Here is an 11,535-nt window from a genome sequence, read left to right on the forward strand (position 1 = left end):
ATGGAAAACTGAGAAGACATTCCTTCAAAAGATTACAAACCTATTGTTTTTTGTTTAACAATGTTGACTTATATATATATATATATTTGACCGTTTCATATTATTTAAATTTATATCCAAGTATGCAAATTTATAAGTCATGCTTGAAGGTTCATATAGTAGTAAATGGAATCATCATAAAATGATTACTACTCAAATGAGCTTTTTAAATAAGAACAATAAGTAATACTATATTTGAGAAGGCACGTGAGGTACCACTGTGTTCTACGTACCTCCTTAAAGATAGAAAAAATGCTCAAGAACCATAATCAAACTAGCATAATGACAAAACGACTACTTAAAGATGAAAAAAATGCTCAAAAACAATAATCAAACTATTATAAGGACGGAGCGAGTATACTATAGCCACACCACACCGATCATCCTCTCTCAATCTCGTGGCGGGAGCGGGAGCTGATAGGCTCGTGTCGCTGTTGCTCAATCCACCTTCGCTGGTGGTAATTTTCTTGTCATTGCGATGGCAGACTTGTTGTCTACCTTGATCTCCGGTGCTCCAGGCTTCGTGTCGAGCAAATCACCTAGAAGCCGAGCTAGCCATACACCTTGACATGCAGCAGCCGTGGCAGCGATGTACTCCGCTTCACAAGAAGAAAGGGCGACCACCTTCTGTTTTGCTGACTGCCATGAGATAGGGCTGGATCCGAGGAAGAATAGAACCCCGCTGGTGCTTCTGCGCGTATCCAGATCACCGGCCATGTCGCTGTCACAGAACCCATGAAGTAGTGGCTGGCGCCCAGTTCCCTTGTTGTAGTGAACGCCGTGATGGCGAGTTCCGGCAATATACCGAAGTATGTGCTTCACGGTTGCTTGATGGTCTTCATGGGGCTCCTCCATGAATCGGCTCAGGTAGCCGACAACATAAGCAATGTCTGGCCTCGTGTTCACCAAGTAGCGAAGTCCGCCCATCATGCTGCGGTAGTTGGTTGAATTCACCAGCGGGCTTGTGCTTTGCTTGCTTAGCTTCAAGCGTGTCTCCATCGGTGTAGCACAGGAATTGCAGTCCCCCATGCCCCCTTTGTCAAGCAACTTGCCAGCATATGCAGCCTGGCAGAGAGAGATCCCAGTCTCACCTTGCTTAACTTCGAGCTCGAGGTAGTAGGACAGGAGCCCAAGATCGCTCATCTTGAAGATGCTACACATTTCCTTCTTGAACTCGCCAATCTTGGTCTCACTCGCCCCGGTGATGATCAAATCATCCACATAGACGCCGACGATCAGCTTCGCGCCCTCCTGGCCACGTGTGTACACGGCGTGCTCGGTGATGCTCCACTGGAAGCCGAGCGATATCAGGCTGTCATCGAGCTTCGCATTCCAGGCCCTTGGTGCTTGCCAGAGTCCGTACAATGCCTTATGAAGCCGATACACCTTGTGTTCCTGTCCATCCACGACGAAGCCAGGCGGCTGTTGCACGTACACCTCCTCGGCGAGCTTCCCATTCAGGAAAGCGCTTTTCACGTCCATGTGATGGATGCTCCACCCGGCGTGTGCCGCGACGGCGAGTAGGAGTCGCACGGACTCCATGCGAGCCACAGGTGCAAAAACTTCTTCAAAGTCGACGCCAGCTTGCTGAACGTAGCCCTTCGCGACGAGACGCGCCTTGTACTTGACGATGGCGCCGCGCTCATCACGCTTCACTTTGTACACCCACTTCAACCCGATCGGGCGTTGCGACTGTGGTGGATCAACAAGGACCCAAGTCTTGTTCTCAGTGATGGACTCCATCTCGTCCATCATCGCTCGCCGCCAGCTTTCATGTTGTTCCGCGTCACGAAATGACCTGGGCTCCTCAGCTGATACGAAGACTCGCCATCTTCCAGTGCGCGGCGAGCAAGACCCGGGGTTGCAGCTTCCCCGAGAATATTGTTGAGGGTGCGGTACCGTGCCGGGGCGTCATCGTCATGAACGGCGTCGAGGGCGTCGCTGAGGTTGCTCGGGGGCGAAACGAACTCAGGTGATGCAGCTGTTGGTGCAGTGGCGCCCGAAGCTGCTGTGTTGGGCGTGGCCGGCGGCTTGGGCGGTGTAGGTGCGTTCGTCGGTGTTGTCGACGCAGACCTTGAGCTTGGCGTCGAGCTTGTTGTAGACGCATCGCCGCCTTGTGCTTGGATCGGTGTGGCGAGCTCAGTCGGTGACACCGTATATTCGATGGTGAAGTCGATAGCGTCGTCCGCGTTCTCATCGCCACCACGGGTGGCCCAGTCCCAGCTCGCTCCTTCGTCGAAGACGGCATCCCGCGTGACGTGAACGCGCCTTGATCTCGGGTCAAACACCCGATACGCCTTGGAGCCAGCTTCGTAGCCCACGAAGATCATGGGCGAGCTCCGATCGTCGAGTTTCTTCAGGTTTGGCTTGGTGTTCTTCACATGTGCCACGCGCCCAAACGTGCATAGAAAGTGGACAGCAGGCTTGACACCGTACCAAGCTTCATACGGGGTTTTACCCGATAATGCTCGCGTCAGCGCACGGTTGAGGAGAAAGACGGCCGTCGTGACAGCCTGCCCCCAGAAACGAGCTGGGAGTCCCTTTGCCTTCAACATGGATCGCGCCATGGCGACCACGGTCTGGTTCCGCCGCTCGACCACTCCATTTTGCTGTGGGGAGTAGGGCGCGGTGAGTTGACGCTGAACTCGCTCCGCGCAGTAGGCGCCGAACTCAATGGACGTGAATTCACCACCTCGGTCTGTCCTGAGCACCTTGAGCTTGCACTCAGACTCCAGTTCGGCCATGGCCTGGAAGCGCTTGATGGCTGCAGACGCTTGATCTTTGCTCGCCAGTAGGGTGAGCCACATGCACCGGCTTATGTCGTCCACCAGCAGAAGAAAGTAGCAGTTTCCGCCTGCAGTGGCCGGCGAGATTGGTCCGTAGAGGTCGCCGTGGACCAGCTCAAGAAGCTGCTCGGCGAAATGCTTGGCCCTTGTCGGGAACGGGTTTCGACGTTGCTTACCGGCCAGGCAGCTGTCACACATCTGATCTACATGGTCGATCAGTGGCAAGCCGCGCACCATGTCGCCCTGCACCAATTTTCTCAAAGTTTGGAAACTCAAATGCCCATACCTTGCATGCCAGCGCCATGCTTTGTCCGAGCTGCGCGCTGAGAGACAGACGGGGTGCGCTGCCCTGAGCCGGATCGAGTACAGGCGATTCCTCGACCTGGGAATCTTGGCCAGCAATCGCCGTTCTTGGTCGCGGACGTGCATGAAGCCGTCACGCACCAAGGATTCGCAGCCGTTCTCATCTAGCTGCCCGACGCTGATGAGATTCGCCGTGAGCTGCGGGATGTAGTAGACGCCGGTCAACCCGCGGTGCTCGCCATTCTTGCAGGTGAAGAGGATCGTGCCGCAGCCGACGATCTTGATGACTGATCCATCGCCAAATTTGACGGTGCCAAACACCGCCGTGTCGAGCTCGGTGAAGACAGAGCGAATGCCGGTCGTGTGATTAGTGGCCCCGGTGTCCATGTACCACAGGTCGGGGGGGTCGGGATCGCCGTCGAGATGCGCAAGCACCTTTGGCTCGTGGAGGAACACGGGCGAGGTTGTCGTTGCGTCTATCGACGCAAGCGCCATGGCGGGAGCCGGCTTGGTTGGTGGGCGACGCCTTTGCACGATGCAGGCCCGAGCCATGAGCAGTGTGGGCTCGTCATCCTCCTCCTTCGCCGCGATATGGGCCTCCGCCTTCTTGGGCTTTGAGCGGCAATCCTTGGCCCAGTGGCCCATTTTGCCGCAGCTGCGACACTTATCGCCGGGATGTTCTTGGCCGCGCCAGCGCCTGCGGCGGTCGCGGTTCCCGCGCTTCTTCGCGTTTGCAGCGGCCCCGCCAGACGCAGCGCTGCTACCCTCACCGCCGTGCTCTCGGCTCTTAAGCCGTGCGAGCCACTGTTCTTCGGTGAGCAGGAGATTTCCGCCGGTGTCGACGACCTCCTTGGATTTGGACCTGCGCTGTTCCACCGAGCGCAGCCGTCCCGTGACCTCTTCGATCGACAAGTCACGAATGTCCAAGAGCGTCTCGATGGACATGGCAATCTGTGAAAGATGATGGGGCACAACGTTCAACAATTTAGTGACAACATCAACCTCAGGCAAGTCACCTCCGAGGCCGCGAATGCTGTTGGCGATGCCGGTGAGCCGGACGGAGAAATCCTCGACGCTTTCGCTGTCCTTGAATTTTGCATCGGCGAACTCCCGGCGCAGCAGCTGCTCGTTCGCTTCTCGCACGCGTCGAGTGCCGATGCGAACTGTCTTGATTGCCTCCCACGCTGACTGCGCCGTGCGCTTGGTGGAGAGGGATCGCAGCATCTCCGGCGGCACCGCTCGCAGGATTGCGGCCAGCGCCAGTCGGTCGTCGTGGTACTCGATCCCTTCGTCGTCGAATGGCTCCACGGCATGCCAGAGACCCTGGGCCTGCAGGTTAACCGTCATGAGGAGCGCCCATTCCTCGTAGTTAGTCCTCGTCAGGACTGGGTAGTGGACGGCGGCGCTCGTCTCCCTGACGACGCGTGGGTGGCCGACCGGCGGCCTCTCGCCGCGATCGCGCCCTCGGTGCGGTGGGGATTCTGCACGGCGATGGCGTGGCGGTGTATTTGACGGGCGAGGTGGAGGTGACTGTGACGGACGCGGAGGCGGAGTAAGTTGGCGTGGTGGCGTACGCGATGGCCGCGGCGGCGGCGTGCGCTGCGACATGGCACCAGTGAGCCAACCAGGCTCTGATACCAACTGTCGGCGAACTCCCTAAATGTTCGACGAAATTGCAATCAAGATAGTGTGCGCGAGAGCAAGTTTTTTTTGTGTTGCTGTTGAACTTGGCAACTTTTATCAGTTGGTTGCTTGAACCATTTTAAAGGGAAACACAGTACACTTCTACAGCCCACTAACGAACCGTGCCATCCCACGATCGAGCTGTTTCCATGCGATCCTACTAACCCGGTACCTCGCCAGCCTCCCGAGAAGACCGCGCCATCCCACGGCCGAAGACAGACGTGCGCACGTACTCCCTAACAGAAAGAAAAGACTACGTGCTCCCGCATGAACTTGCATGCATGCGTCAGAGCGATACAAACGCCATGATCTCCACGTATGGGAGCCCACGAGCGAAATGAGGAAGTAGAGCAGTATCTGGGCGATGGCACTGGGTAATTAGCTTAACAGAGGCGGGCCGCCTCGTCCGCGCCGTCGCCGACGAGTGCGCCGCGGGCTGCGGCGGTGGCGGTGGCGGCGCCGTCGTCCCCATCGGCGATATGGTGTCCCGCATAGTGAACGACTCCGTCGTGCGCTCCGCCATCGGTGGCCGGTGCGCGCGGCGGGATGAGTTCCTCCATGAGCTCGAGCTCGCCGTCAAGCTCACCGGCGGGTTTAACCTGGCCGACCTGTACCCGTCGTCGCGGTTAGCGCGCTGGCTCAGCGGCGCGCTACAGGAAACCGAGAGGTGCAACCGGAGCGTACGTGCCATCATGGACGACATCATCCGCGAGCGTACGGCTGCAGGCACCGGGGACGGCGGCGACGGCGACGGCGACGGCGAGGAGGACCTCCTCGGCGTGCTGCTTAGACTGCAGAAGAACGGCGGCGTGCAGTTCCCACTCTCCACTGACATGATTGCCACCATCATCATGGTAACCCATCGATCCCTGCTGCTTACAAATTAGCCTTTCTGAACTTGAGCAGCCTACAAACCCACCAAACTTAACCGGAATCAGTCTGAAAATACAAAACATTACTTTTACTATGCTATTGATATTACCACTAATCGGAATCATTTATTTATTCTATTCCAGTAAATTGGATTTATTTATATTATTATATCAATAACATCTTTTTTACCAATAGTAGGTCTCTAACTTAATGGTTAAGATTTTTCTATAGACGATAATACAAATAGCATTATCCGTATTATAATTGCAATTGGATCCTATGACAAACTTACAATTGCAAATTGCTTACAAATCTCAGGAAATTTTTTCGGCTGGGAGCGAGACAGCATCAACGACGCTTGAGTGGGCAATGTCAGAACTAGTGAAAAATCCACCGGTCATGGAAAAGGCCCAAGTAGAGCTAAGAAAGATGTTCAAGGGACAAGACAGGCTAACTGGAGATGATATGGGCAAGCTAAGCTACCTACATCTGGTGATAAGGGAGACACTTCGTCTACATGCGCCAGCACCATTCCTTCTTCCCCGGGAATGCCGTGAGCCATGCAACATCAAGGGCTATGACATTCATGAAGGAACTAGAGTGCTTGTGAACGCATGGGCTATAGCCAGAGATCCTATATACTGGGAAGATGCCGAGGTTTTTAAGTCAGAGAGGTTCATGACTAACCTTGTTGATTTTATAGGTAATAACTTCCAATACATCCCTTTTGGTGCGGGTAGAAGGATATGTCCAGGTATAACACTTGGGCTAACCAGCATGGAGCTTATGCTTGCAAGCCTCCTCTACCACTTTGATTGGGGGCTTCCTGGTGGGAAGAGGTCCGAAGAGATGGACATAACCGAGGTGCTTGGAATTACTGTACGCAAGAAGGCAAAACTCATGCTGCACGCAACCCCACGTATTCCATATTTACATTGATAATGTATATCATGTGATTGTACGATGCTTATCGTTTTCCCAAGATATTGCCATGTAATTGTAGATAGAAAGAGCAATCTGTCCGGTCATGAAATACTCTACCCTCGCGTATTGTTAAATGAACTAGCTTTAAGCTATAAGGAAATATAAAATGTTTAATATATGTGCTGTCGATGTATGATATAGTATCCATAAACAAATATTTGTTGCTCTCTATTGTGGTTCCTTTTGCAAACCTATGTGTGCCGACACGAATTAGGACAATGAACTAAAACAACATGCGGCGTGGCCTACCTACATATAAAGGAGGTTTATTGGGCTTATTTATTAGCCAGTGATATTCGATGAAATATTATGGGCTAGGTATGCTTAAATATTGATTATTTGATGCTCATTATTCAAAGAGAATTTAAGCTGCAATGAATTAAAATAAAATCAAAGTATATGTAGTTTTGTGAAGTTTGGTAAGAAGATTATATAATTCTACATGTATTAACTATTTTAGGAAAGTTTCTAGAGGGGTATTTTTCACAAATACTTTTATTATTTACTGCAACATGCAATCAGAAATATGAATATGGGTGAAGACAAAAATGTCAGGAGGCAGAGTGGCAGGTGGCCTTAGAAGCAGTGTGAGAACATATATTAATTTTTCTCGATATATAAAGATCGAAGAGGTGGGTAGTGGGGATGGTGCACAAGAGGCTTTTCTTTCTCCTCATCGTTGTGATGCATCTGCTATCTCCTTTCTCCACTGTGGAGCGTAGATGATAGCGGCACGAGACGTGTGATCATATCGGTGGATCCAGCGTCCACGACTCTTGATACAGCAACTGATGGCTATGAGCACAATGGCATGAGGCGTCCATGGCGAGAACTCTACGTCCGGAGGTGGCAACGATAGCTGGGCAATGACGTTTTTTTCGAGGACGATCTCAAGATGGTTGGCTGCAAGGGAATTGGATCCTATAGAAACATGTTTTTGCCACCCCATATATATGAATATGCTTTAGGGTGCCATGCATGCTACAGAAGATCGGTATAACAACAAACAACAAGAATTAATTTATGCAACCGTGGAGGTGGAACCTTTTAATTGAACAGTATTTCAAATAGAGCTACTGTATTTTAATGTAGCGACAAACACAAAAAACATTTTTGGAAACAACCGTTCTAGCCAGGTGATATTTTCATTCTTCCTTTTCTTTTTCTTCTTGCCAGGACAGGCCCAAGCGCTAGCCACAGCTCCATTAACTGTGCAGCGGGCAGTGTCACGTGGCATCTCTTAGCCGAGAATCTGTTCAGATTTCGTATTATATAAAATATTAGACATACATCTGTTAGTTTGTCGGACATGTGGAAAATTTTATTCTCCCCTTTAAAGCTAGGTGCAAGACCCTGCAGGTTCGTTATTTGCTCAATCACATACTATGCCATTTTTAAAAGAGAAATTAGTGAAATTAGTGTGCAAGGTCTGTTTATTAATATTTATGTACTAAATCTGTAGAATTTTTTTTATACATTTGCATTTCTAAAATATTTAGCGACAGAGATACTCTGATCTAAAGGATTTATTTTTAACCATCACATACATACCAATACAGAGATAAAAAAAGTTAGAATATCCTTTATTTTTTTTCTTGTTTTTAGAACTCCAACATACCTATCGTTCATTTTACCATACTTTAATATATACTTTAATATAGTAATAATTGCTTTAAAGATGAACTCTTCAGTGAACAGATGAAGTGGCTCAGAAATAGAGTTGGAGTATGTATATACATAACTCGATGTTAATCTCCAGCTCCATTTTCTGCGCCGGCTACTAAGCCCGTGCAAGAATGTAGTTATTAGTTGCTATCAACTTTGTGGTGTTAGTACAGATACAGCGACGCTGACATGACATATACCGCCTCAGTCTTGATGACGCTAATTTTTTAATACACGTTTAACTATTTATCAAATTTAATTTTTTTAAATTATGTAAAGCTATATACATAAAAATATATTTAATAATAAATGAAATAATATAAAAATAATTAATAATTATGTAAATTTTTTAAATAAGACGAAAAGTTAAATATGTTTAAAAAGTCAATAGTGTCAAATATTTAGTGACAGAGGGAGTAATATATATATATATATATATATATATATATATATATATATATATATATATATATATATGCGTGGCTGGCAGGCATGGCCGGAGAAGAAAGCGTTATTTATGGCCGACGTTTGTTCATTTGTGTGGTGTATATGTATGCAGCTATATATATATATATATATGTACTTAGGGAGTGTTTAGTTGGGGAAAATAAAATTTTTGAATTTCACATCAGACGTTTGATCGGATGTTGGAAAGCGTTTTTGGACACGAATGAAAAAACGAATTTCACGGCTCACCTGAAAACCATGAGACGAATCTTTTGAGCCTAATTAATCCGTCATTAGCATATGTGAGTTACTATAACACTTATGGCTAATCATGAACTAATTAGGCTCAAAAGATTCGTCTCATGATTTCTCCAATAACTGTGTAATTAGTTTTTTGTTTCATCTATGTTTAATACTTTATTTAAGTGTCTAAAAATTTGATGCGATGTTTAGGAAAAAAATTATCGCTGGATCCATCCAACAAAAAACTATAGCTCCAGAGCGCTCGCGTCTAGGGTTGGCAACAGGGCGGGGAGGGGCCGGGGAATGCTAGCTGGCCCCGGCCCCGAACTGCATTTTGGGGGAAAAACTACCCCTGCCCCCGAACGGGGACCCGAATTCCCCGAAAACATTTACATATCACTACAATCAACACAAGATTATATATCAATATACCCCAAAAAATGGTCATAATTCTAAAAGTATAAATGTAAACAACTAGAACTTCAATATACAAGAAAAGGTCACTAACTCACTATGACATATTACATGACAATATCACATCACAAATCACAATTCACAAATATAGTGTTCACAAATCTAAAATCACAAATCACAAGTTCAACTCAATAAAACAGTAACTCACAAGCTCACAGTCCCACACCCACATCTTACAAGTCACAATAGTTCAAGATCACACAAACACAATGATAGTCCCACAATAATACAAACACATAATTAAGTCCTATTAGGCTATTACATTGCCATGCAGGCATCAACCCATGCATCAAAGTATCGAACAGTGAGTCAATGGGGCACTAAAATACTCAAACTTGAACAACAGTAGGCTGTCCATCCTCCTGAAAAAATAATATAGCACACATCAAGTTATCTCCAATAAGTAAAAACTTGCAAACAAATAAATGCATAAAGAACAATTACCAATTCTAATTCATCCTCAAGAGCAGTGCTCAATGCATTTATCTTGTCACGAAATTCACCTAAAAGCATTGAAGAAATGAGTAGGACTTGAAGAAATATGACTTGAAGAATCAAATTGAGAATCAAGTTGAGAAGGAAGGTACCTATCATATCGGCACGACCCCAAGCTTGCACACACATAAGTGCCTCCACAAGTTGAGATGTAAGTAGACTACGGCATGGACTAATGACTCTCCCAGCAATACTAAATGTAGATTCGGATGCAACAGTTGTAATAGGGATTGCCATAATGTCTCGAGCAATCTTTCTAAGAGTTGGGTATCTAATCCCACCAAACTTCCACCAACTTATAATATCAAAGTCTTGTGTCCTAGGTAGTGGTTGTTCATCCAAATACAAGTCCAACTCAGTGCGAAGCTGTGAGGAAGAGACAACCCTACCAGACATATACTGATCAAAGATATCAAACACCTCATCTGATGGTGCTGTATTGGTAGCACTGCTAGAAGCCCCATTTACCCCTTGTGAGGTTGCAACACCCTCCACATCTTGGTATTTGCACCACCAACTTATACAAGTTCTCTCTAACTGCATTAACTTCCATAGCTGCCTCTTCATCTCCATAAATTTTCTGAAAGAGGGGAGCCAAGAAAAGAAGCTTGTATCTAGGGTCTAAAACAGTAGCAATTGCCATAAGAATATGCACATCTTTCCAATACTTCTCAAATTTATCAGACATCAATTTTAACATTCTCTATACATTGTCATCTGGACTAACACCCCATTTCCTAATAGCCAAATAAATACCACAAATCTTTGGAAAGAATAGGTTTACATTAGCATATTTGGTACCAGAGAAAGACTCAGTAGCATCAAAAAAGATCCTCAATCTACCACATAGCTCAAAACCAAACTTCCAATCATCATTTGAGGGGCAATACTGAGTAAATGACCTATCATGAATTGCAAGTTTTGCAAAGACATCTTGATATAACAATGCAGTGCTAAGCATAAGATAAGTTGAGTTCCACCTAGTTTTGCAATCAAGGACTATTCTCTTCTTATACTTAAGCTTAAGTTCAATGACAACACTTTCAAACTTCTCATGTCTTTTAGGGGTGGCTGTCCAATATGCAACACTATCACGAATTCTCTTAATGTTCTTGTCCAAGATAGACAATCCATCTTTAACAATCAAATTTAAAATATGGGCACAACAACGCATATGTAGAAATGAACCATCCAACATGAGTGTGTCAGCGGGTAACTTATCTTTGATATGGCCCATTAGTAGGGTTGGCAACGGGGCGGGGTGGGGTGGGGGCGGGGAGTGCTGGAACGCCCTCGGCCCTGGCCTTGAATTGGGTCCCCGGCCTCGGCCCTGAAACGCAAATCGGGGGGAAAATGGTCCCGGTCCCTGTCCCTGCCGGGTTCCCACCCACGAACGAGGCCCCAAAATCCCCGAAAATGAGTGAGTAAACGATGAACAAACTATAAACACTAGCATGCACAGATCGAACTGATCAGCGTCGGGCATCGGGTGTCACCGATCAGCGTCGGTCGGAGGCGGCATCGTGCGAGGAGACGGCATTGA

General features: G+C 47.7%; 1 protein-coding gene and 1 long non-coding RNA gene across 2 annotated transcripts; one reads left to right on the forward strand and one right to left on the reverse strand.

Annotated features, from left to right (window-relative positions):
• Positions 1-5,185: 5,185 nt before the first annotated feature.
• On the forward strand, positions 5,186-6,829 carry LOC102706928 (cytochrome P450 CYP71D313-like). The gene is made up of 2 exons (XM_006651518.3): positions 5,186-5,665; positions 6,003-6,829. The coding sequence occupies exons 1-2, from the start codon at positions 5,291-5,293 to the stop codon at positions 6,621-6,623; spliced, it is 996 nt and encodes a 331-aa protein (XP_006651581.2). The 5' UTR covers positions 5,186-5,290; the 3' UTR covers positions 6,624-6,829.
• Positions 6,830-9,598: 2,769 nt separating this feature from the next.
• Positions 9,599-10,293, reverse strand: LOC107303906. The gene is made up of 3 exons (XR_001549876.1): positions 10,085-10,293; positions 9,942-10,000; positions 9,599-9,859 (listed from the first exon to the last, which is right to left on the reverse strand). It is a non-coding gene; the product is annotated as an uncharacterized LOC107303906 (long non-coding RNA).
• Between the last annotated feature and the right edge of the window lie 1,242 nt (positions 10,294-11,535).

This window comes from Oryza brachyantha, chromosome 3 (genome assembly GCF_000231095.2).
Source record: "Oryza brachyantha chromosome 3, ObraRS2, whole genome shotgun sequence".
NCBI classification, from domain to species: Eukaryota; Viridiplantae; Streptophyta; class Magnoliopsida; order Poales; family Poaceae; genus Oryza; species Oryza brachyantha.

What these genes read in the sequence shown, in the direction of transcription:
- LOC102706928 (XM_006651518.3), top strand. Translation starts at nt 5,291, where the DNA reads ATGGTGTCCCGCATAGTGAACGACTCCGTCGTGCGCTCCGCCATCGGT. An exon ending in TGATTGCCACCATCATCATG is followed by an intron (nt 5,666 to 6,002) that starts GTAACCCATCGA and finishes TACAAATCTCAG; the next exon opens with GAAATTTTTTCGGCTGGGAG.